Genomic DNA, 24918 nt, shown 5'->3' with positions numbered 1-24918 from the left:
TACTGAGGCGTACACTTTGGTGGCTATGACCAAATTAGAGGAAAAACGCCAAGAGCGAAACGTGTTTTAAAAGCACATTTGGTTAACTATTAATTCATTGATTGCGCTGCTGCAGCGCGCGGCCGTGGGTGTTTGTGGCGACGTCAGATTTTGTTGCATCAATCCCCCCTCAACAGCCGACGAAAATAGTTATTGTTTTGTGAAGAATTGTTGTCAGCTTATAAAGATTAGGTGCAGCCTAAAGTTCATCACACACCGCCTCGCTCTCACGTCTCAAGGGGTCAGGGCTGCCTAAAACGTGCTCGTATAAGTCTGGGGATAACTACATGATGGACGCAGTATTTCTTTGTGCGTTCATGAGTCTTTGGAGCTTCACAGCCGAAGGTAAGACTTTTACAAAGTAGCCTATTCTACAGTCTTGTATCATTTTTTGCAAATGTAATTCATTTTACGCACATTTTTGCAAACCTTTTGCCAGATAGGCCTAATACACAACTTCCACAAAACTGTTGAACGTTTAAGCGTGTTCATGTTCCATGTTCTGATCATGGAAATCACAATGTCATTTAATGTAGGCTACACAAAGGAAAGGAAGGGATTTGACACTAAACCCATGCATGGTCTGTCTTTGGGGTGACTGGATGTTTTCATTGTATGTCAGTGTCCTCTTCCATCGGCTAAAAAGGATCAGGTCCAAAGGTTGTGTGTGTCCATGGTCCGCTATTTTATCACAATAGGGTAGAGCAGAAGAGCAGACCACGTTTGATTAGACCATTCAAATATAGGCCTACTTTTGCAGCTACCACTGATGAAAACATATAGTATTTACACAACTGTTGAAAGCCCTTGTGTCTGACTGAAGAAAACAAATTGTCAATATTGAAGCCCCCAAACTCTTTTCATCCAAATGATAATAATGCATACACAGAACACAGAACATTCACTCCAGAGTATCAAGATGTGTTTACATGGATAGGCCAACCCCAAAGACAGAGGTAAAAAAAATAGGTTGTGTTCATGGCACATGGATATCTACCGAGCTGAGTTACAAACCATTCATATGTCTATGGTTAAGATTTAAGGTATGGGTTAGGGCAGGAGTGGCCCCTGGTCCTTTGCCGGCCCTTCCCCATCTCTCTCTCCCCCACTTGCTTCTTGTCACCACCTCCACTGTCCTGTCATAAATAAAGTCAAAAAGACAAAAAAAAAATCTTTTAAAAAAGTTATAACATAGGCTCTGCATGAAAGGGTTGAGCCCAACATGCCCATCCATATAGTTCTGTTTGCTGAAAATGCTTTGCTGTTCTGCGTGTTGTGTGTAAAGGAAGTCGCAGTGCGCTTAATGACTACCAGCGCTCGGAGGGCAGGGAGCTGGTTGCGGTGTGGAATGCAGACAGGGTGCGCCTGCTCACCGGCCTCACTCTGGAGCAGTGCGCCCAGACATGCACCGAGGGACTGGACTGCAGGTACGCTCGCACTTACACATGCATTGCACACACACACACACACACACACACACACACACACACACACACACACACACACACACACACACACACACACACACACACACACACACACACACACACACACACACACACACACACACACACACACACACACACACACACACACGTGTGCTCACTCACACACACATAGGAACTGACATACACATGCACGCGCACACACATGCACTCACACTTGCACAGATATACATACAAGCACACACACACACACATACACACGCACACACACACACACACACACACACACACACAAGCACACACACAAAAGACTGGAATTGTCCCCATATAAGCGAAAGACAAGACTGCACAGGATACACTTGGTGTGCTGAGATATTTAGTCATGGTAATTACTGTATGTTCTTTTCAGGGCATTCAACTACGAGACCCGTCCAAGCATCTCTTGTAAACAGCTCCCATGGGTCAGGGACGGAGACAACACAGAAGTCAAGAGGAATGTCAACTGTGACTTTTACGAAAAGAAAGGTCAGTTCTTTTATATTACTGTAACAAAAGTTGAGGTTAAAAAAAAAACAGCTGTGATATGCTGTCATTTCTTTATTACTTTCATTATTACTAAGGTTTTAGGCACTGGTCTGTTTGAGAATGTGTAATTATTTCTTTGCATATTTGAGTCAGAATACCATCTGTGAGTGTGTATGAAGTTATACTTGATGATTGGGAAGTCTCAGCTATTTCCGTGAATGTGTTTGATTGCATGGGGCAAAGTGACAGCTTTTTTTGGACAAACTTGCTGACCATAAAATGTGAAATGATATCTTTTAAAGAGGCGACATCTCTATAGGTGGCTTTTCAAATCATACTTTTCCATTCCAGTTCCAGGTGTCTGCTTTATCAGAATTTAAGACGGCAGATGGAGTTGATTTGCTGGTTTTAATGCTGTTGTTTACTATGGTTGCCTGGTAAATACTGTGGTAACAGCATGTCTTTTTTTCCCCTCTCTGATGCACAGTGTATGTCAGGAAGTGCATCGTGGGTAAAGGGGAGGACTACCGTGGGAAGGTGTCGGTGACAAAGAACGGCCACAAGTGCCAGCAATGGTGGTCCAAGTTTCCTCACGACCACAGGTGAGTCTACTACTGCATTGTTTCACAAAGCCATCTAAATGTTCAATAATGGTCAACTCATACAACATTATTTTGTGATTCTATTAATATTGTCTGTTGACTTGAGTCACACAGGTTTATGACTTGTAGCCTCTTAGTACAGATGGGGTCGTTGGTGCGGGCCTATTCACTATTTTGCTGAAAATACTCAACTACATCATAACATCATTGCTATGACATTACCGAGAGCCTTAAGTAACAGATTAAGACATAGCCATTACAATTTTGGTGACAGTAAGGTTATAACATAGGCTCTGCGCGAAGGGTTTTTTAATATGGGACCTCAGGGGGAAAAGTTGGCTTAACACCGTTCTACTCGATGGTCCTACAAACAGTCACGCCTCGAGTCTCGTTTGTAACATGCTTCTGTCCATCCTGGAAATTGTCTCTTCAACAATGCCTGCTTATCTCCTTCTCAAAGCATAGCATCAGACGTCGTATCTGCTACTCTTTTTCCTGTGCTGGAAATGTCTCAGACACATGAAAACACATCAAGACATGCAAATGCACACGGGTCAAAGACGTCTTTGTCATTCAGTGTTACGGACACCTTCCGCCAACTGTAACTGCAAAAAAACATGATTTTTAAATTGTTTCAAGTGAATGGATGACAGCCGAGGCTTTCATGAATTCCCTGTAACAATAAATAAATAAAAACAGTCAGCAGAAGGCATCCGTTACACTGAATGACAATGCCATTTTGCACGTCTTTGACCCACACACACACACACGCACATACACGTGCACGTGCACACATACACACACACAGAAACAAATACACAAACAAATACAAAACAACAGTTCGTTTCCCTTCCTATAGATGGACTCCCACCGCCACCAATGGGCTTGAGCTGAACTACTGTCGCAACCCAGACGGAGACCCCATTGGGCCCTGGTGCTACACCACCCATGCTGAGCATCGCTACGAGAGCTGCAACATCCCACACTGCAAAGACGGTACACAGTCCATACCAGTGTTATTTTGACTCTTATACCTGTTAAGACACGTCATCATAAATGTGCTGTTACCAGAATGACAATTGCCAAGCTATAGTGCCTTATTAAAGGTTATATGTTTTGTCATAGTAGTGTAGTACTATGGTAGTTCACTTTTCATTGACCACTACAGTGTTCCACATGGTGGAACGGCATGAATTATGGGGCTACAGAGTTGTGTTGAATTAGTGTTAGATTTTCTACATTTTCAACATTTTCAATTCTAGTTAATATTGTATAGCGGTTAATAATATCCACATTGGAGTAAAACAAATATTGAACATAGGTGGCACCTGGAGCAGAGTGGGTGGGTAATCATCTGGCTTTAGTTGAATTTACTGCAAAATGTCAAAATTCTTGACTCCATTGTCGCTGAGTAATTTGACTCTCCACAGTGTTGTAATTACTCCATCTGGAGTTATATAAGTTTTCTCTGGAATTTTGACACCCCATTTGTCACTGTGGTCACAGGTTACCAGCATACTCAACTACACTCAAGTATACACTAAAGGTAGTGCAGAGATAGTACCATGCTCTCAGCATCACACTCAAAAGTTCTGCAGTACTATGACCATGCCCAAAACATCTAAAGTTGTGCAGATGGGCCCGTTCACTCATTGCTGAAAAGGCTGAACCACATTATACCAACATTGCTCTGACATTACCAAGAGCCTTAAGTAACAGATTAAGACTTGGACATTACAATTTTGGTGACAGTAAGGTTACAGCAGGCTCTGCAAAGGGGTTAACCGACAGGAACAGGAGTCTGATGCGTTCTTTATGTTTTGTTCCTTCAGTTTATTTTGCTTTGTCCAGCGCCCTGTATTTAGATAGTTGCTCGCGTTTTTTTCTTATTTCTACTGCAGTGATAATAGCATGACTACACCATCACACTCATGTACACTATATTGCATTGCAGCTCAGACAGGTGATGAACACTACACAAATATATAACTCTGTGTGTGTGTTTGTGTGTGTGCGTGTGTGTGTGCGTGCGTGCGTGTGTGTGTGTGTTTGTGTGCGTGCGTGCGTGTATTTCTAGAGGTGTGTATCACGTGTAATGGGGAGGACTACAGGGGCCAGGTGGACCACACTGTGAGCGGCCGCGAGTGCCAGCGATGGGACCAGCAGCACCCTCACCAACACATCTACCAGCCGGAGAAGTACAGCACACTCTCTCTTCATGCAATGCAATGCAATGTGTGTGTGTGTGTGTGTGTGTGTGTGTGTGTGTGTGTGTGTGTGTGTGTGTGTGTGAGAGAGAGAGAGAGAGAGAGAGAGAGAGAGAGAGAGAGAGAGAGAGAGAGAGAGAGAGAGAGAGAGAGAGAGAGAATGCGTGAGTGGCAGAGATGGGACCAGCAGCTACAGACCTACAATACACTTCAAAACACCAGTGTGTGTGTGCATGCGTGCGTGCGTACGTGTGTGCGTGCGTGCGTATGTACGTGCGTGTATCCTGGTGCTCATGCATGTGTAGTATATGTTTGGCATGTGTGTATCAGCTGACACATATTTTCACAAGCTCCTGTACACCCTGACAGAGTTGAGCACTGAAATAACCCTTGTGTGTGTGTGTGTGTGTGTGTGTGTGTGTGTGTGTGTGTGTGTGTGTGTGTGTGTGTGTGTGTGTGTGTGTGTGTGTGTGTGTGTGTGTGTGTGTGTGTGTGTGTGTGTGTGTGTGTGTGTGCTTGTGTGTGTATGGCCGGAGCAGGTACCCTGAGAAGAGTCTGGATGATAACTACTGCCGTAACCCTGATGCGTCCCCCGTGCCCTGGTGCTACACCACCGACCCCCTCATGGAGCGGGAGGAGTGCCAGATCAGCCGCTGCAGTAAGCACCAAACATATCCATGCAACACTACTCTGCAATACAAACGCCAAGCGCAGTAACTACACATTTTGTCAACATTGAGTTGAAAGCCCAATTGGGATTCTCCAACTCCCACTGTCATTGTGACACAGCATTCCACAGCACACAAGTGAACACTGCACACGGCACACAACGAAATTGCATTTATGCCTCACCCATGCAAGGGGGCAGCCCTCAATGGCGCCCCAAGGGAGCAGTGCAGCAGGATAGTGCCACGCTCAGGAGGAGGACGGGGGGAGCACTGGTTAATTACTCCCCCACCAACCTGGCGGGTCGGGAGTTGAACCGGCAACCGTTGGGCTACAAGTCTGGCCCTAAACGCTTACTCATGACCCATGACTGCCCAATACTGTTTATACTGAAAATGGTCTTCACAACAACCTCCTTTGTTTTGTGACAAAGCCAGTGGTCCAAATGTGTCCTGTTTTAGAGATAGGCCTATTGCTATGTTAGATTTGCAGAAACTAGAACATCTAACCTAATACCAAAACTTTGAAGGCATTGTTCTCCATTTCAATGGTGTCAATGCACTTTGTCTTTGTGGGGCGGTTCTGTACTTTGTTAGAAGTATGAGTCTTGGTTGTCAGGAAATATAGTGAAACGCATCAATACTGTGCTTTTTTATGTAGAAGGTGTAAGTTGTATAAATAAAAAAATAAAAACACTAATACAATGAGATGAATCAGTATTGTATGTTATTAACCAGAAATATGGAGTTTTGTGTAAGCTCAGACATCTTCATGCAACACTAATGTGTTTATTAGATGTAGGGGCCCTGACTTTAAGGCAATGCTAATACATTGAGATACATTAGTATTTAGTACTGTACTTTCTTAAGTACAAATTGCACAATGCATATGCTAGATGCAAAAGCTAGTGTAGTGATAGTAGTGATGGTCGTCTTTTCAGCAGCTATTACAGCATCCCACTGGCAGAACGGTGTGCATTATGAGGCGAAACACTTAGCTCATCCACCCATGTTCCTCTGTAGGGTACTTTAAAATATGTGTAGAGTAGACGTAATGTTAGACAGCACAGCAGTCGGTAAACTTGCCGAAGCCAAGAGATACAGTGGTTAGAGTTTTCACCTGCTAACAACAGAGGGTGCTGTAACCATGCACACAGGCCCCTCCTTCCTTAGGAACCCAAATTTATGTATGACACTTATGAGAGATTTTAACCTACATCACATTTACAAAACTCTTAGCAGAAGATAAACAGATCATTAAAAATAATTAGTATTACTGTATTACATTGTAGTAATGAGGCCATGTCCTATTCTGTCCTCTCCTCTCCTCTCTTCATCCTTCTCTTCTATTTTCTCTCATTATCTCCTCCTCTCCTCTCTTCTCTTCTCTTCTCTTCTCTTCTCTTCTCTTCTCTTCTCTTCTCTTCTCTTCTCTTCTCTTCTCTTCTCTTCCTCCTCTCTTCTCTTCTCTTCTCTTCTCTTTCTCCTCTCTTCTCTTCTCTTTTCTCCCTACCCTCATTCTCTTCCTACCCTCCTTCTCTTCTCATCTCTTCTCCTCTCTTCTCTTCTCTTCTCTTCTCTTCTCTTCTCTTCTCTTCTCTTCTCTTCTCTTCTATCCCCTATCCCTAAGCGGAGGCTCCTAAGCGGACTCGGCTGCGCTCCGTCACCACCAACTGTTTCCGTGGACGCGGGGAGGACTACCGTGGCAAGGTGAACGAGACCACCTCGGGCATCGCCTGCCAGCGCTGGGAGTCCCAGACGCCACACCCGCACCCCTTCTTCCCACAGACATACGAGTGCAAGTGAGCAAAGCCCCAAATACAGCACATATGAATACCTTTATTGTTTTTAGATGTAAAAGAGAGAGAGATGGGGAAGGTTCGGGAGATGACCCGGGCTGGGAACCGAACCCCAGGTTGCCCATATAGCAATCAAGTGCCCAGCTCCTAGAGCCATGGCTGAGCCCACATATGAATACCTTTATTTGGATCTCACCACAGAGTAGGCATTACAGATCCAAATATAATAGTACTGGAGGTGATGTTAGCATCCACCCAGTAAGGGCTGATCAGACACATTAAGTATGTTGCACTGATATGTTTAAAGGTTGTTATGACATGGTTAGAAACACACACAGTGAATGACAAAGACCAACAAAGGTCGGCGTCTGCGCCTGCACTTAACACCCGTGTATTGCTTGGTGTGTGCGCTCCCAAAAAGTAGTAATCACTCAAGATAATAGGAAAAAACGGAGGCGCACACAAGGCTTGTGTGAAAAAGTGTATTAAATCCGAAATTTAACAACAGAAATCTGAGGTTCACTGGAGTAACAGACATTTCGGAGCTAGTCCATTCTCAATGTCTCCAATCACACACACACACACACACACACACACACACACACACACACACACACACACACACACACACACACACACACACACACACACACACACACACACACACACACACACACACACACACACACACAAGCACAGAAATAGGACCTCCAACAGCCCTCTGACCGATGGTTGACCCTGTTTTGTGGGAGTTTGATTTTTATTTCAGTCTGTATTCATTTTCACACAGCTTCAAAGGTTCTTTTGACCTTTGCGTATCTGTGACACAAAATGTCTCTTACAGTTTTTGCCTACTGCTTAAACACTATAGGCCGATGCTCAAACCAAAGTGGCATATCCTTAAGGCGTTGGTACTATAACTTTAACACATGTTGCTTTACTTTAAACAAAAGTCAAGCATTACACTTTCATACCAGTTTTGATAAGCACTTGCTCCTTTACACAACACACAGACTCCAGCTGTCTGCACACAATTTTATACACAAGACACTTTGTTCAAAAGTAAAATCTCAGAGTGTCATTGTGAAAACACATCTGTTAAAAAAACAAAACACACTGATGTATGCCAAGATTTAGACACAGACAATAAAACACATGCTTTCAAAATTAACCACTATTCTGCCAGTTAGAAAGTTGCATTCTTTATATTACATTGCACTTATTTTATTTTGCATTTATTTGTTTTACTTTGATTGCTTATATGCTAAATTCACACCTTCCTACACTCAAACAAAACAATAAATAGCACAACGGTTCTAAAGAGTAGAATATGGAGTAGCCTATGGCATTGACTGACTCACATACTGTAAAACCTAGCCTGATACATGCCACCAAGAGCAGCCTTTTGTCTTCATCATCACTTGTTAGGTAATGTGAACATGATAGTTTGTAGAAATAGTGTCATTTTCAGAACACAATTCCAAGCACTTGAGCAAACTGACTGAACATGATATAATTTTGATGACGTCATCTAGATGTCAGCTGCATATTGTGTCTGTGGAATTTCACGAAGAATACCTCATACCTCATACCCAAACAAACAAAATATATTGACTATGATTTTCAATACAGCATGTTGACATCAACCACATATTTATATCATATTTAGATGTTTGAAAATGTGTGAATATACTCCATACACAAACAAATGGTCCATAAGCTCACCTACACACTGTTGTGTTTAGAGTGATGTACTGTGTGACATATATTTTTGCTTCAGTTTACTGTAATGGCCTGTGCTGTAAGGTGCAGTTATGTACAATATTGCATTTTGGGGTCTTGTGAAGATGTACATTCTGTGAGACTGAATAGACTGTTACAAAAAGAAAGACTGCTGTGTTTTGTATAAAGCAGACAGCTGTTTTAATGTTGATCTAATTTGTTTTCTCATTTGGTGCTCATGTGTGTCTTTTGACATGAAAGTGAGGTTTTGACAAAAGATTGTTACGTTTTTATGGCAATACTTAGGTTTTGATAGCAGAGTTTCATGTCGGCATATGTGTGCAGGGTTTATCTGCAAGTGTTGAGAGTAATTGGCTTGTGTGTAGAGTTTTGACTCTATGAGCCAAATTTTGCAAATTGTGTGCAAGCAGTAGGCAAAAACTGTAAGCAATTATATGGTTCTCTTGAGAGGAAGGTAAATGTACAGTATGTGGCTAGAAGATGCAATCCCAGCACCCGAAAGTAAAAAAGTCCTGCTACATTAAACTAATATCTAAGTGTGATCAAATCTGAACCAGTTGACCATATAATGATGCACTCAAAGTGCCTACTACTTAGTGAGCTCATCCATATTACAGTTTTTCTCGATTGCTTACACACATTTTTCGGAATCAGTTCTCGAATTCTCAAAACTCTACACACAAATCTCCAAACCTCACACACAACGGGCAAAACTCCTCACTACCTCTGAAAAATGCACGTCTTGTCTCAAAACAATGTACTCTCTTCTAAAAAGGTAATTTTGTTCTCAAATGACACACACAAGCAGTCATTTTAATACACTCTTATGTGAACCATTGAACACTAATATGCACAAGGTAAAACTCTATACTCAACTTGAAACACAGTAGAAACTTATTTTCTTCAGTGTTCTACTTACTAAAGAGGGTATTTTTCTGTAGTAAAATACTGAAATATTGTTTTTAGACTCGGAGTACACAGATGTGTATATTTTTTACACATTTTTCTGACATTTAAAAAATTGCACTAATTTATTGTGAAATATTGGGTAACCAGATGAAAGTGATGTCTTGTATAACATATTTTTGAGTTCAAAAACTAAACAAATGTGTTTTCTCCTTGCATCCACTCATTTTTCATCAATATGACATGCAATGTGTGTCCTTATGGGGTGATGATTTCAGATTGTAAACCGGTATGAAGAGAGTTTGCCCATGTGATGAGGAAGTGAACTTAGTATGGCAGTTGATTTTAGTATTTTGAATGACAGTGTGTTCAATGCGACAACCAGGGTTTTTCTTCATGAAAAATGTGTGTAATCCAGAGAATTGTGTGTAGTGGTTTGAAAAGAGTGTGTTTTAAAACTGAAATGTGAGTGTAAAGAAGGAATTGTGTTTAGTGTTCAGTGACATTGGTTAGGGGAGTTGGGAAATGGGTGAGATGTTCCGAGAATAGTTTGTGAAGTACCAGAAATTGTGTGCAAGCATTCAAGAAAAAACTGTAAGTGCACAATTAAAAGCATTAAAAAGCAAAGTATTTGACTTTCTAACGCCGTGATATCAACTTCCAGAGGAACGGTAGTGTAGTGTATGTGGTCATGTGATGTGTGGACTCGATTCAATTAATTACAGGGGTCTGGAAGAGAACTACTGCAGGAATCCGGACGGTTCTGAGGCGCCCTGGTGCTTCACCTCTGTCCCAGAGATGCGGACCGCACTGTGCCTGCAGATCAAGCGCTGTGCTGATGACATTGAGGCTGAAGGTACTTTCATGGGAGAGATAATCTTGCAATCAGATATGCAATACCAAGGGGATGATGTGGTGAAGTGTGTGCTAGCAGACCTGTGCCATGTACAGGCATTTGCCCACAGAGACTCGGGTTCGAATCTGGCCTCGGTCATGTCATTCCTACCCGGTCTCTCTCTCCCCCTCATTTCCTGTCTTCATCTCCACTTTCCTATCTCAATAAAAGTTAAAATAACGGGAAAAAAATGTGAAGAAAGAAAGAAAGAAAGAAAGAAAGAAAGAAAGAAAGAAAGAAAGAAAGAAAGAAATGATCCACCCGTAAGAAAGACGTGTGTGTGTGTGTGTCTGTGTGTGTGTGTGCGTGCGTGCGTGCGTGTGTGCGTGCGTGCGTGCGTGCGTTTGTGTAGTGGATTAGAAGTGAATGAGAGGTTTATGACTCCTGCACAATCATGCATAACTGATGTAATTTCTAGAGAGGCATCTAAGGGACTGTCCATGTACCACATTCACTAGAACTCACTTCAGATAAGAGAGAGTGTCAGCTATAAATGTGATGCAACAGAGCTATTTTGATGAAAAGGGGGAAAGCCCTTTATGCGTCAAAGTTGTTGAGATGGTAACTGTGCAACAGCTTAAAATCAGTCAAGCAACACAAAAGGGACTTCCTAAATCATTTTCAAAAAGACACTTTCTTCTTTAAATTTGTTCAAAATTAGAGATAAGAGTAGAGTTACGCAATGCTTTGATCTCTAGTCACATGGTTTTATGCTAGCCTCAATGATTCCAAGTAAACCTACGTATCTGCCATACGTTCACATTAGCTAGGTTATGTGTACTAACTCTACAAAGTTGGCGGTTCTGCTTTTGTTCTTAGATGTTACCATTTCACTCCAAAATGTTGAGTTGAAATCTTTTAAAATGCGCTATTTCATCAACTCCCCAATGATATTCTATGAATAGCCCTGGAAATAAACGCTTTGGCTGAAACCTTTTGAGCGCTGCAAAAAAACAAGAAATCGGCCCTGTTTTGCCATATATGGACAGATTTTCACTGCGGGACTCTACAGGAACTTCTACACTCTTTTATATACAGTATGCCACTCTATTGTAGGCTATACAATTTTTGGATGCATTTCACTTCAAAATGGCACACAAATCCTGTATGGTGCATTTAAGCTTCATTTCTGGGTGGAATATGTTTTTCGGCATCAATAATCATAAATCCTGAATAAAAATCTGATTGAGCAGCATTGTTTTCCAAAGCATTCAGAACCTGTTCTAGAAAACAAAACAAATGCAATCAAATGAGTGTCCCAAAATACCACAGTTTACTATGACTCTCTTCAGCATGGTAGTCACTGTGCTCATTGTTCATCTTCCAGATTGCTATCATGACAATGGGAAGAACTACAGGGGGACTGTCCACAAGACCCGCAAGGGCATCAACTGCCAAAAATGGAGCAGCCACACCCCACACAAAACCAAGTGAGTTCTGACTAATACACCTTTTCATAACTATACAGTAGTGCACAGTAAAAAAAATGCAGTGCTGCTAATTCAACTCTTAGAAAGTTGATTTAGCATCATCTTGAGCAGATGTTCTCAACCTTTTTTGAACAGTGCCCCCTGGACCTCATCATAAGCCTTTCTACGCCCCCATTGATCTCCTATTCCATGACCCCAACACCCCCATTAGCGTTAAAAATAATATAGACTAATGCTCCCAATGGCAATTAAGCACCGCCCCGTCCCAGCTGTCTTCTTTTCAACGCCCCTCGGGGGCTCCCTAATGCCCCCTGTGGTTCTGTAGAGTCCCCCTTTAAGAAACAGTTCTCTGGAGTGTATTTAGTCCCAGAGGAAGTAAGTGATACATTAAATGGGCATTTTTACTACTTACATAATATATTCAGGTCCAGTGTAGTGTTCATTTATGAGTAACTTTGACAAATAACAGTGGCAGTTTTGAGTTGTTGAACATTTCTGAGTCTCTTTTCAACACTGTCCTCCAGGATCAACCCAAAGATGAACCCGGATGCTAACCTGACAGAGAACTTCTGCCGTAACCCAGACGGGGACCAGCACGGGCCATGGTGCTACACCACAGATCCCAAGACCGAGTTTGATTACTGTGCCATCAAACGCTGTGGTAATGCAGCGGCTTATTTATATTGGATGCAATATAAATATTAAAATAAATATAAATAAATATAATAAATATTATAAATATAATAGATATATTGGAATAGCGGTTTATTGTCAATGTGGGTCACAAAAAAATCTCCATCACCAGAGATGAAATCCATTCAAAATGTGACAGAAGAAGTTCTGAAGAAGGACATACATTATACAAAATTATGAATAATAATAATAATAATAAGATATTAAAACAGAGAATAGAAGTTGTGAGGGCAGCCAGCCACACACACACACACACACACACACACACACACACACACACACACACACACACACACACACACACACACACACACACACACACACACACACACACACACACACACACACACGAAAACATACTTCTTCCACAAGAGACCCCTTTCCTCTCGTTTGTCTCTATTAGCAGTGTGATGATTCTACTCTGACTTAATCCCACTGCTCTTCGTCTGATATTCTAGTCTACTTTGCTCACTTCATTTTGAGGGGCTCTCACATTTCAATACATGACAATTTTAGACCACTCATTTCCTTTCCTTGTGTGGTTCTATATGGTCGATGAAGCCTCTAAGTATTAATCGATCTGGTCTATTGCCAATCTGTCGCTTTTTTTTCGCAGCCTAACTTTATTGGAGATTACTTTTTCAAATCAAGCGGTTTTATAAATGACCATTTAGGACAGTGTGGTGTGTGCATGTTCTTATTTATGTGTACAGTATGTAGAACAATTCTGCAATCCTAATCCTTGATTTTGCTCACAGATGGAGTTGTCATTGAGCCCAGTATTGGACCTCCAGGTACATTTTTAATCGATATAAATTATAATTTATAATTATAATTATAGTAATAATAATAATAACAATAATAATGCTATTAATAGTCGTTCTATTCTAGATGTGTTCTTCAGCTCTTGTCTTTAAATCAGATGTTGTCTTTAAAACCTTTCAGTGGTCTAACACTATAAATGTGCTTTACATCCAGCTGAAAGTGAAATACGCCACATTGGGATTCACCAGACGCTCCATCATGCACCATCAGATGTCTTAGTGTGTTAGATACTGAAATGTACATGCAAAACAATACTTCCAATCAATGTGCTTGTGTGTATGTGTGTGTGTATGCGTGCATGTGTTTTAGCCACAGATGAAGTGGAGTTTAGTGAGTGTGGAAAGAGGGATGACCGGCCCAACCCAAGGGTGAGGATCGTGGGAGGGGCACCCGGAAACTCCCCGTGGACCGTCAGCCTCAGAAACAGGTCTGTCCTCGGATGTCTTTTTTAGCTAGTTCTTATTTATTGACAGTGCATTTCGACTAACGTTTCGACAAAGCGTCTTCATCAGAGTTTGTAGAAATGTAGTCTGCTTTGGCTCCTTGAAGGACTCTGGTGAAAAAAAAGACACCAGATATCTTCTTTTTTATTCATGTCTGGTCCTAAATTGGTCGCATCGGATTGTCACTAGAAGCGCGGCGTACATGTTTTCCTTTGTTCGACTGGTCTGTCCTCCTTCCTATTATACTCTGAAGGCCAAGACGGTCTATCTTAATAGGAAGGAGGACAGACCAGTCGAACAAAGGATGTTTATATTGATATATTTATATTTATTAGCAGGCTGTATTAAATTGTGTAATTTGAATGAATTTTGCTTATAGCCTATTGTAATTTGTCATTGTATTGTTTTCAGTATGATCTTCAGATGTAATTTTTAACACTATGAACTGATTTTATTGAAGAAAAGGACCCCAGTAAGAATTGGGGATCCAACAAATAAATAAATAACTTAATTATTCCGAACATGTACAACATTTCTGTGCCGTCCAATCACTTGCTGAATGTCAACAAATATGCCAAGAAGCTTGCTATGACCAAAGCCACAACCCCACACAGACCAACAAATTAGTGACAAGAAAAACACTCAGCTATATTTCTAAATATCGTTTAAATATGGTTATTGAGGTATTGCTTGCTGTTATCGAGTATCGTATTTTTCTCTGATATCGTGCAGCCCTACTTCCTATCTACCAAGCTGTCACCTCTTACCCTGCTTGCGATGGCGTGACCGCAACCAGGGTTGTGGGTGCATTCTGTCATGCCACCCAAACCTTGCTCTTACTGCGGGGAAGCAGAGGCTGGATCACTCGAAACACATTTCACATTTTCGTGGAGCTTGAATGGAAAATGTGTTACTGTATTGCATTGATGTACACAGTTGAGTTTCTGTCATTCAGTGATTGTGCATGACACTGCACGTCTCGGTACAGTTGTGTGGAATACCCCATCGAATAATCCCTCTTTCTTCTTACTGTATCTTATGCTTTCTTGTGGCCAGAAAAGGGGACCATTTCTGTGGGGGATCTCTGGTGAATTCCCAATGGATCATCAGCACCAAACAGTGCTTCTCCTCCTGGTAAGAGTCCCTACATCACATATGCTAATATGAAAGGCTTGCTAATAGGAAAGCCTTGACACAATTATTCAGAATGAGAGTCCTCTATTAAGGCATGACTCCTGTTATGAATTTATTGTTACCAGAATGCCAATAAATCATAAATGTTGTTTATATATAAACATAGTTCTGGAGGAAGTCTGAGAGTGATTGACAGCAGTTATTACTAGCTCCTGCCTTCGCTCAAATTTAAATCCCTCCTCCCCTCCTTCGCCTGTCATGTGCGAAGGCTGTCAGAATTGTCCCACCACCTCCCCCTACTCCTCCATTTTACTAGATCACCCGAATACATTTCCCCTGCACCTAAAGGGGGGGATCTCATCCCGCATGAGCTCCATTTAAAGCACCCCAGGACCGAGGCCATGCCTATTTCTTATGGGTCATTCTACGTTTCCAGTGCGCTTTTGGCAAACACAAAATGTCAATTATCAGTATTTTTTTCAAATAAATGACCTAGATGTTTACATAGTGTATAAATTTAAGTTTCCAAACACACAAATTGCTGAGCTTAATCTTAAATTATTTGAAAAATACTATAATGAAAGTGAACATTTGCTTGATTATTTTGTCAACAGTGTTATGGACAAATACTATGTCATTTCAAACATATATAAATTATTAAATTTACTACAGAGTTGAAAAAACATACGTTTCAAAGTGCTTATGTCCCTTAACAATAATGTCATCATTAATCTGTGCAACTGATATTGAAAATGTGATTGTTGAGCTTCATCAGTAGGATTTTATGATTCACTGTGATACAGACTGACACATTTTTCATTATAAATCCCTGTAACGTCTGATTTGAATTTAGTCACCCTCCTTACACAAGACTTCCCTTTCCAGAGATTTCCCTAGTGTCTGTTCATAGGATTTTTCCAACACATAAGGGATCAATAGCACAAAAACACTTTCAAAACAGTCAACCGTGTTACTCAACTGTGTTACAGTCATCAGTGCAGGGGAACAAGTCGGCACTTTTTTAGTAGGAGAAAAAACAGAGCAGACAAACCCATCTCCCTAGAACACAAATTATTTTGTTTGTTTGTCTGTCAGTATGGAGATAAATTGGCAAAAACATACTCCTCCTCAACTGTCATAGCTAATGTGTAACACCATTGCCGGTAACACGGCTTGACATTTCAGCCATTTTTATGGTGTTGTGGTAACTGAGAACCTCAGAAGTTCCACCACCTACACCTTAATCAATTCATCTATTTGTATGCTTTATCTGTGTTGATATATGATATAATACATGATATGATATATGTTGATAACACAGTTGACAGGCAATTTTCCCACTATGAGAACATGAAAAAGAATGGATTAAATTATGGAAGGATGGAGCTCAAAACTTAACAAAAAGTCTTCCCATATCCTGCCAAAGAGGTTTTGACATCACGTGATGTTATTCGTATGGCCTAAGACCAAACTATTACTCATTTATGGAGGGGGTTTCAGACCGTGACACGGTTAACACAGTTTTCGTGGACACACACAAAATGGCAAATTTCATGTATAATGGAAAGCACAGTGGTCTTTCCGACCGTCTTGGGCGTCTTGGGCAAAACAAGCTTCCTTACATGCTAATATGAAGACATTTGGAAAACAGGGCGGCATGAAAACGCCCAAAACCAGTATTAAATATTCATTCTTGCTGAGGGAAATAATGCCATGTCTACACTTTCTGTATTATATAAAAGATAAATGTGTACTAATGTCCAAAACATCATTGGATGCAGTTAATAGTTAGTGGAATTGGCAAATAAAATCCATGGACTTCAAAGCACAGCCGAATCGTAGAATTACCCTTATGCCTACTGTACACCAAGCACCCGAGGGAAAACTTGTGAATGTATTACTGAAGGCTTTGTGTAAAGACGTAGTCGTGATGGTAGTTAAGTCCTTTCAATGGACATTACAGCGAAACTGCACATTATGATGCCTCTGCTTGTGTGCGTGTGTGCACGTGTGTGCATGTGCGTGCGTGCGTGTTAGTGTGAATGTTAATCAAGAAAAGCATCAAAAATTATCAAAACTGTTTCAGTCTGTCCATTAGGGTGCATTAGGGTGCACCCCTTTAAAATAAAATTTAGTAAAATCCCACTATTCTTTTCCAGTGTTGTTCCTTTGTATTACCATAATGTCTTTGCAATTTTTTAAGAAATTCAATCTATGTTAAAGGGTGGCACAATAGGTTCGCAGATGCGGAACTGGAGCATTCTTGCAAATAATTTTCATTTCTAGTTTTGATTAAAATAGTCTCACAACACACTTTTCACTGTTGTCACCCATGCACTGCAATTCAAACTCTCAAGCCTATTGTGCCACCTTTTAACATGGGTACACATTGGCTGAAAATGTCCAAGAAAGTTATGTTAGTAAAAAAGGAACAATACTGCAAAAGAAGAGCGGGATTTTCCGAAGTTTGGGTACTTGATGCACTCTACTGCCCATCTGTTGGTTTGACTCTGTCCTTCTGTCTGTTTTGTACAGTTTGTACATGTTCATGTTCATGTTGTGATAGTTTGCTGTTTGTTTCATGTTGTTGTTGTTGTTGTTGTTTCATTTGTTTAGTTTGTTTTCTTGTGACTGTGGATGCATATGCATGAGTAACCTGTATCATTGTTGAGGTGCGCATTACGCCATTTGTGTTATAGTTTGAATGCATAGGGGTGGGAGTGAAAAAAGCTATATGCTTCATCCCGCTCCCTTTCAGATGTACTTCTTAGTGGGGTTTCTTTTCCCCCTAATTGGTATTATTTGTATTTTGTGGAAAAGTCTGTTGATTCTTGCTTGTAACATCTGAAATAAATCATATCATATCATGTCATGTCATATCATATCATATAATATCTGTTCACATATGTCTCTGTTTGTGTCTACAGCTATGTTGATCTGACCGGCTACTCAGCAGTGATGGGCACTCTGTTCCGCGATCCTAAATCGAGTGAGCCGGACAGGCAGGTTATTGCCCTCACCAAGATCGTCTGCGGACCCTCAGAGTCCCACCTGGTCATGCTACAGCTGGAAACGTAAGATTCGTGCAACACACGCATACACGCACACACGCGTGCACGCACACGCGCGCGCGCGCGCACACACACGCACGCACACACACACACACACACACACACACACACACACACACACACACACACACACACACACACACACACACACACACACACACACACACACACAGGGCATGCTGTAGCTGGAGATGTTCACTCCACAAACACACACACGTCGTTGTTATTTGTTACTAAAGACTCTGTGTGATGTTATGGTAGTGTAGTGGTCTGGCAGACTACTAACTGTCCTACTACTGTAGTAAAGCCCTTTCAATACAGTGTTCCAAGGCATGCTATGAGACTATTAGCTATTATACATGCTGTTTGTGTTTTGCTTGTTTGTGACCCCCCCTACTCTCTAGGCCAGTGCAGTTTAATGAGCGCGTGTCTCTGATATGCCTGCCCCCGGAGAGGCACATTGTCAAAGAGGGCACCCCGTGCGAGATCGCTGGCTGGGGGGAGACCAAAGGTAAGACACTGGCACTTTTACCATGGCTACTTTCGCTGTCACATTTGCAATGAAGGTGGATCAATGGTCTATAATTTCAATACACACACAACAGTTCATTCTGCAACCAAGGAGATAACCTGATGAACGTCTATGGATTAAATTAATTTAAAAAAATAATACAGTGTGAATGCTGTGAAGGAGATTATGCATTTTTTTTAAAAACTAAGGTAAATACACATGCAACTTACTTCAATTATGGCAAGTGGCTCTCTTCCTTGCCTTCCTTCTCAAAACCGGGAACACTGATGATGGGCTAGACCCGAAATGTTTGTCCCTTGTCTGTCGGTTTTATTGTCTTTATTCGGCTTTGTTTAATACAGTTTTGATTTTGCATTCAGCTCTTGTGTGCGACTCCTTTCTTCCTTTTCGCCATACTGTTCTTGGAATTACGCACCGTGCAAACACTCAGAAAAAGACAACACCCCCACCATTGCTCTTCCTTCTCAGAGTACAGTAGCAGCTATGTGTGTGTAAGTTTTTGAGACAAAGGGGGGAAGAGATTCTTTGTTGCTGACAAGCATCACTCAAAAAAACATAGACAACTCTAAATGCATCATGCACTTATTGATATTCATAATATAGCATACCGTAACTCTTCAACTGTCTCACATCAATTTACTTTTGAAACATGTACTGCGAAGACAACGAGATGAAACATGAACGAAGAAAAGAAGAAATCCATTCTTTCTCTGTGTCTCTTCATCTTCTGCCAGGCACGGCGGATGAGACGGTGCTGAACATTGCTCAGATGCCCGTCATCAGCAACAAAGAATGCAACAAGTACTTCCGGGGTCGCGTCAAGGAGAACGAGATGTGCACCAGGTCTTTCCATGGAGGCGTGGGCGCATGCGAGGTGAGACGAGAACATCATCGTCACATCATCACATCACACAAGCGGCGTACAACGCTCAGTCAGCGATCCACTGGAGTCTGCAGAAGAGAAGAGCTGACATCTTTCTTCTGACTTCTTTTGACTGACACTTTTCATCACTCTTCTCTCTCACTGTTGCTGTGTCTCTCTGTTCTTCTTTTTTTTTTTTTTTTACATCTGCCTCTCTTCTCTGGCTGTCTTGGTCTGTCTCTCCTTCGCTTCGCTTTCTCTCCCTCTGTTCATTTACTTCACTCACTTCTCTCTACCTCTCCCTTTACTGTTGTCTTTTCTTTCTTTTTCTGTGCCTCACTCTGTCTGCATGTTTCTCTGTCTGTATCTGTCTGTGTCAGTCAGTTTCTGTCTGTTGGTCTGTCGGTTTCTGTCTGCTCTCTCTCTCTCTCTCTCTCTCTCTCTCTCTCTCTCTCTCTCTCTCTCTCTCTCTCTCTCTCTCTCTCTCTCTCTCTCTCTCTCTCTCTCTCCAGTCAGACACTGATTTGATGTTTGTCTCTTCTTTGCTTTGACATGTGAATCATGTGCAAAATTATACTATAAACGCTTGGTTAAATATCTCTCTCTCTCTCTCTCTCTCTCTCTCTCTCTCTCTCTCTCTCTCCCTCTCCCTCTCTACTATCAGGCTATAGACAACCTTGAACTATTTGATAAGATGTGTTGTTCAGATAAGGGGGTGTGGACAGTTGATGCGGGTGGTGGATTAAGTTGTCTTTGGTAAGGGGTTGTATTATTGGGGTACAGTAGGTGGGGGGTGGGGTTATTTTGGTAGATGTGTGGACCATGGATGGTTCAATTAAGGGATTTTAAATGTCAACGTCTCTCTCTCTCTCTCTTAAGGAAGAAAAATCCGCACTCACAAACTGTGTCTCATTATTTATTTATATTACCACCATGTCCAAAAAGCAAATGCGTTTCGGCTATCAAGCCTTCATCAGTGTGTAATGAGACGCAGTTTGTGAGTGCGGTTTTTTCTTCCTTAAGTTGATACATTTTATCTCACACCCTAAGACTTTCGTTTTTTAAGAAGTTGAGCACGTTCTTTGCCAAAACTCTCTCTCTCTCCCTCCCTCCCTCCCTCAGCGTGACTACGGCGGTCCCCTGGCATGCCAGTACAGTGACTGCTGGGTGCTGGAGGGCGTGATCATCCCCATGCGGCGCTGCGGCATCGCCGACCAGCCCAACATCTTCATCCGCGTCTCCGTCTACGTGGACTGGATCAAGAAGGTCATGGTTATGGCCTAGGGCTCCCGTGCAGTACAGTCTGTGGTGTTCAGTCAACACTTAGGGAGTTAGTGCCTAGGCTAGGGCTGCCTCAATTATGGGGAAAAAATCAACATCGCGATTATTTCAGTCAATATTGATATCACGATTTATTATTAGCGATTTTCTATTTAAGAAAAAACAATTGCGCCAAACAATCACAATCTTCCCTCCCTTCAGCGGCGTGAGTGGAGAGCCATAGAGAAAACCACAGCGGTGCTATGCATGAGTGTTAGTTAGCAAGTCTACTCTAGGGGAAAGTATTGCGTGTTACATCCATTTTGGCAGTATAGACAAATGACAAAAAAAAAATTCAACTGGATTTTATGAAATTTTATATCATTTGACAGCAATATTGATATCGCGATACAAGCTCAATATATTGCACAGCCCTACTATGAGTGTTACATTTGATTAACCTGGATCTCACTAGATGAATAAGCCGAGCTTTGCGGATCACATATCTGGCAAGAGACAGGTTCAAATGTGACTCTCCTAAGTGTTGAATGAACACTGCATAGTTGACTGTGCACCCCCACCCCCCAGAGACAGTTCACCTGCCCATCCCCCAAACCCTCACCCCTTCCGTTAACGACCATCATCCCCCACCCCTATCCCTGCCATTGCTTCTGATCGACCGTATTGGCCGAAAGCTAGGAATGTGTGCAGTTTTCAGCTGTTATTTTTATTTGTGAATCCTCTTTCTTTGCTTTCATGCTATTTTTTTGTGTCTGCCGTGACTTCCAGTCAGGATGACTGTGCAAAGTGATAGTCAAAGTTAAAACGTTGTCTGTATGTTTATGTGTAATGCATGTGTTGGTTCTTGTAAGCAAGGCAGGGATGGTAGTCAAACAGAGACTGATGATGGCAACCCCCTTGAAGTTTAACCGTATCTCTGACTGTGCACTCTCGTTGTTTTACTCACAACCCCCCTGTATTTTTTGAGGGAATGCACAGCTAAACAACTAAGGAACGTGCGACTAAGTTATCATTTCTCTGATAACGGCTGCCTGCGTCACGGTCCTGAGTGCGACTGGTGGGGGGAGTCCTTTTAAAAACGATGCTCTCTAATTTGCGTAAGTGACAAGAGCATCTAGTGACGCATTCACACTTCCGCTCCTGTGGCCATTGCCTCTGGTTTGTTTGGTCGTCAAGTGCAACAGCTTTGTAAGCAAGGCAGTCTGGCAACAAGCAGCACAGCTGGCGTACGACTGCTTGCCTGTGTTGCGTGTGAAAGAAAACCACAGGCTCCACCACCCATGACTGCACCCCATAGGACTACATCACCACCTACAACTACAGTACTGTTGCATTACGCAACCCTTTGCCATCGCCCAACACCAGCCCACTGCAGAACCCAGCGGAGTCGCGTCGTTGCCAAGCACAAGTTGATGTCTTGTCTTTCTGCCTTTTCTACTATACTTTCTTGTTGTATGGTACTTTTCTCTATCTTGAATAATAATAATAATAATAATAATAATAATAATAATACATTTTATTTGGAAGCGCTTTTCTGAACACTAAAGGTCACTGTACAACATTAAAACATCAATAAAAGCAGACATAATAAGTAATAACAATAGCATAGACCTCAAAAGCACATAAACATGAAAAAAGAAAAGAGTGGGTATTAACATTTTTGCAACATTTCTCTACAGTCTGCACTTCTGTCCCTGTTTTCAGCCCCGCTCCTGAATATGAAATGTTCAGATTAGGGGTGCGCAAAAAAATTTGTCATGGCCATGCATCGCGATACTTACTTTAACGATATACTGCATTGATTCATGACAAGGTATTGCGATACTTATTTTCATGATATACTGCATCGATTCATGGCAATCGATTGTTTAATAATAATAAAACTCTATTTGTCACTGGGTTTTTTGTTCAGTAGAGAGTAGGTAATATTTATGTTGTGATGGAAACCTCTCTCCCAGATGCTAAAATGCTTAAATAAAATGAACTGACTTATGAATACTACAAAGCAACTCACAAATAAGCTGTATTTTTACTCATTCACTGAAGCATATATCGCAATGCATTGCAATAGAACATGAATCGCAATGCATCGTGTAGAATCGCAGTGTGGCATTGTGTATCGTGATCCGCATTGAATCGTGAACCCTTTGCCAGTACCCACCCCTAGTTCAGATGCAAAACCCTCGGAATACGTTATGATGAGGCTGTATTCCTATAGATTTAGTACACTTAAAAAATCAATCAGTCCATCTAATTTCGTTTCAGCTTGACCTTGAGCTAGAGAATAGCTTTAATTGGCTTTTTGATTGTGACTACTTGATGAAAATGCTATTTAAAAATGAGGCAACACTTCAGAATAACTACCTATTCACAGCTTTATAAACACTTTATAAATAATGAACTAATTATCAACAAAATGTTTGCAAATGTTTATAAAGGGGCAAGAAATACTGTTAACACAGTAGACACAGCGCAGTTGCATCAGTCCTGGAAGTTTCTCCTCTAAAGACCAGAAGGCATGAAACCACATAAAACTCACACAGTAGAAGTTGATTCCCACTCCACTGTGCAGTCGTAGTTTGGTTATTACTCATTTACAAACATTTGTAAATGCTTTGTTAAATGTTAATTATTATTAAATGTTAATAAAGTGTTTATAAAACATAGTTCTTCCAAAGTGATACCAAAAATGACATTTTACAGATTTTTGGAACGACTTTTAGCTGGGTTTGCATCTGAACTCTTTTGTTATTCTGCTGCAGAGGCCAATGGAGTTGCCTCATTGCCAAACAAAGTGGATGTCTGTCTTTCTACAGTTACAGTATAATTCTTGTTGTATGGTACTTTTCTTTACACTTCTGTCCCCATGTTCCGCCCCTCCTGAATATTATTGTTCTTCCGACAATCTTTCAACCTGGAGCATAGCGTATTCACACATGTTTGCTCCCAATGTGTACAATACAGAGAACAGAGATCTTATTATTTTATTGTCTCTGTCTTTCATTTTTTCTCCGTCTGTCTCCAACCCCCCACCCTCAAACACACACACACACACACACACACACACACACACACACACACACACACACACACACACACACACACTGTGCGTCAGTGCAGTGGGTCCATCCTTTGGTTCTGTGAATGCATCTGAGGCATGGGGCAGAAGTGTGAGCGCTGCACATTCCTGTCTATTCTATAGGCGGACTGACTTCAGAAAGCCAGCAGCGGAGAGAGAGGAATCCAGCTTAAACAAACCTCAAGACTAAGAGCCGGTGCTGCTCCGCACGCTCAGACAATGCATGCTCATTCACACACACACACACTCATTCTCTCTCTCTTTCTCTCTCTCTCTCACACACACACGCACGCACGCACACACACACACACCTACACACATACACACTCACACAAACACACACATAGTTGAGCATCACACTAAATGCTCACATTAATGAACCCTCATCTGTGCATACTGTATTCTCATGTATTCTCATCATCCTTCAGATGATCTTTGCTTGAATAAAACTATGATGAAAAAAGTTGTCTGTTTCTCTCATAAAACATCCAGTCACTCATTCATTCTTATTATTTTGTATTATCATTATTATTAAAATTATTATTATTACTACTACTACTACTGCTACTGTTGTTGTTGTTCTTGTGGGGTGCTACTATGGGGCATTATAACAGGTACGGTATGTAGTTTCAACGTAGATTTGATGAAAAGATGTATGTACTGAAGGTCCGCCTCTCAAGTGGGAGGTGTCCTTTGCTATACAGCATAGGCTGTTACGAAAGCCTATACAGTTTTTCTAAAG

The 24918-nt window shown here is 41.5% G+C and overlaps 1 protein-coding gene across 1 annotated transcript; it reads left to right on the top strand.

The window, feature by feature from the left end:
• The first annotated feature begins 135 nt into the window (after window positions 1-135).
• Window positions 136-24076, top strand: mst1 (macrophage stimulating 1). Its single transcript, XM_063215453.1, has 18 exons — window positions 136-384; window positions 1325-1466; window positions 1894-2009; window positions 2497-2611; window positions 3471-3607; window positions 4689-4809; window positions 5358-5476; window positions 7114-7285; window positions 10657-10787; window positions 12154-12256; window positions 12781-12917; window positions 13708-13743; window positions 14084-14201; window positions 15274-15351; window positions 18279-18425; window positions 18827-18933; window positions 19689-19828; window positions 20939-24076. The coding sequence occupies exons 1-18, from the start codon at window positions 327-329 to the stop codon at window positions 21098-21100; spliced, it is 2139 nt and encodes a 712-aa protein (XP_063071523.1). The 5' UTR covers window positions 136-326; the 3' UTR covers window positions 21101-24076.
• The last annotated feature ends 842 nt before the right edge of the window (window positions 24077-24918 follow it).

Source organism: Engraulis encrasicolus, chromosome 14 (assembly GCF_034702125.1).
Source record: "Engraulis encrasicolus isolate BLACKSEA-1 chromosome 14, IST_EnEncr_1.0, whole genome shotgun sequence".
NCBI lineage: Eukaryota > Metazoa > Chordata > Actinopteri > Clupeiformes > Engraulidae > Engraulis > Engraulis encrasicolus.
Note: the sequence above shows the minus strand (reverse complement) of the source record. Positions and strands in the feature narration are given on the sequence as shown.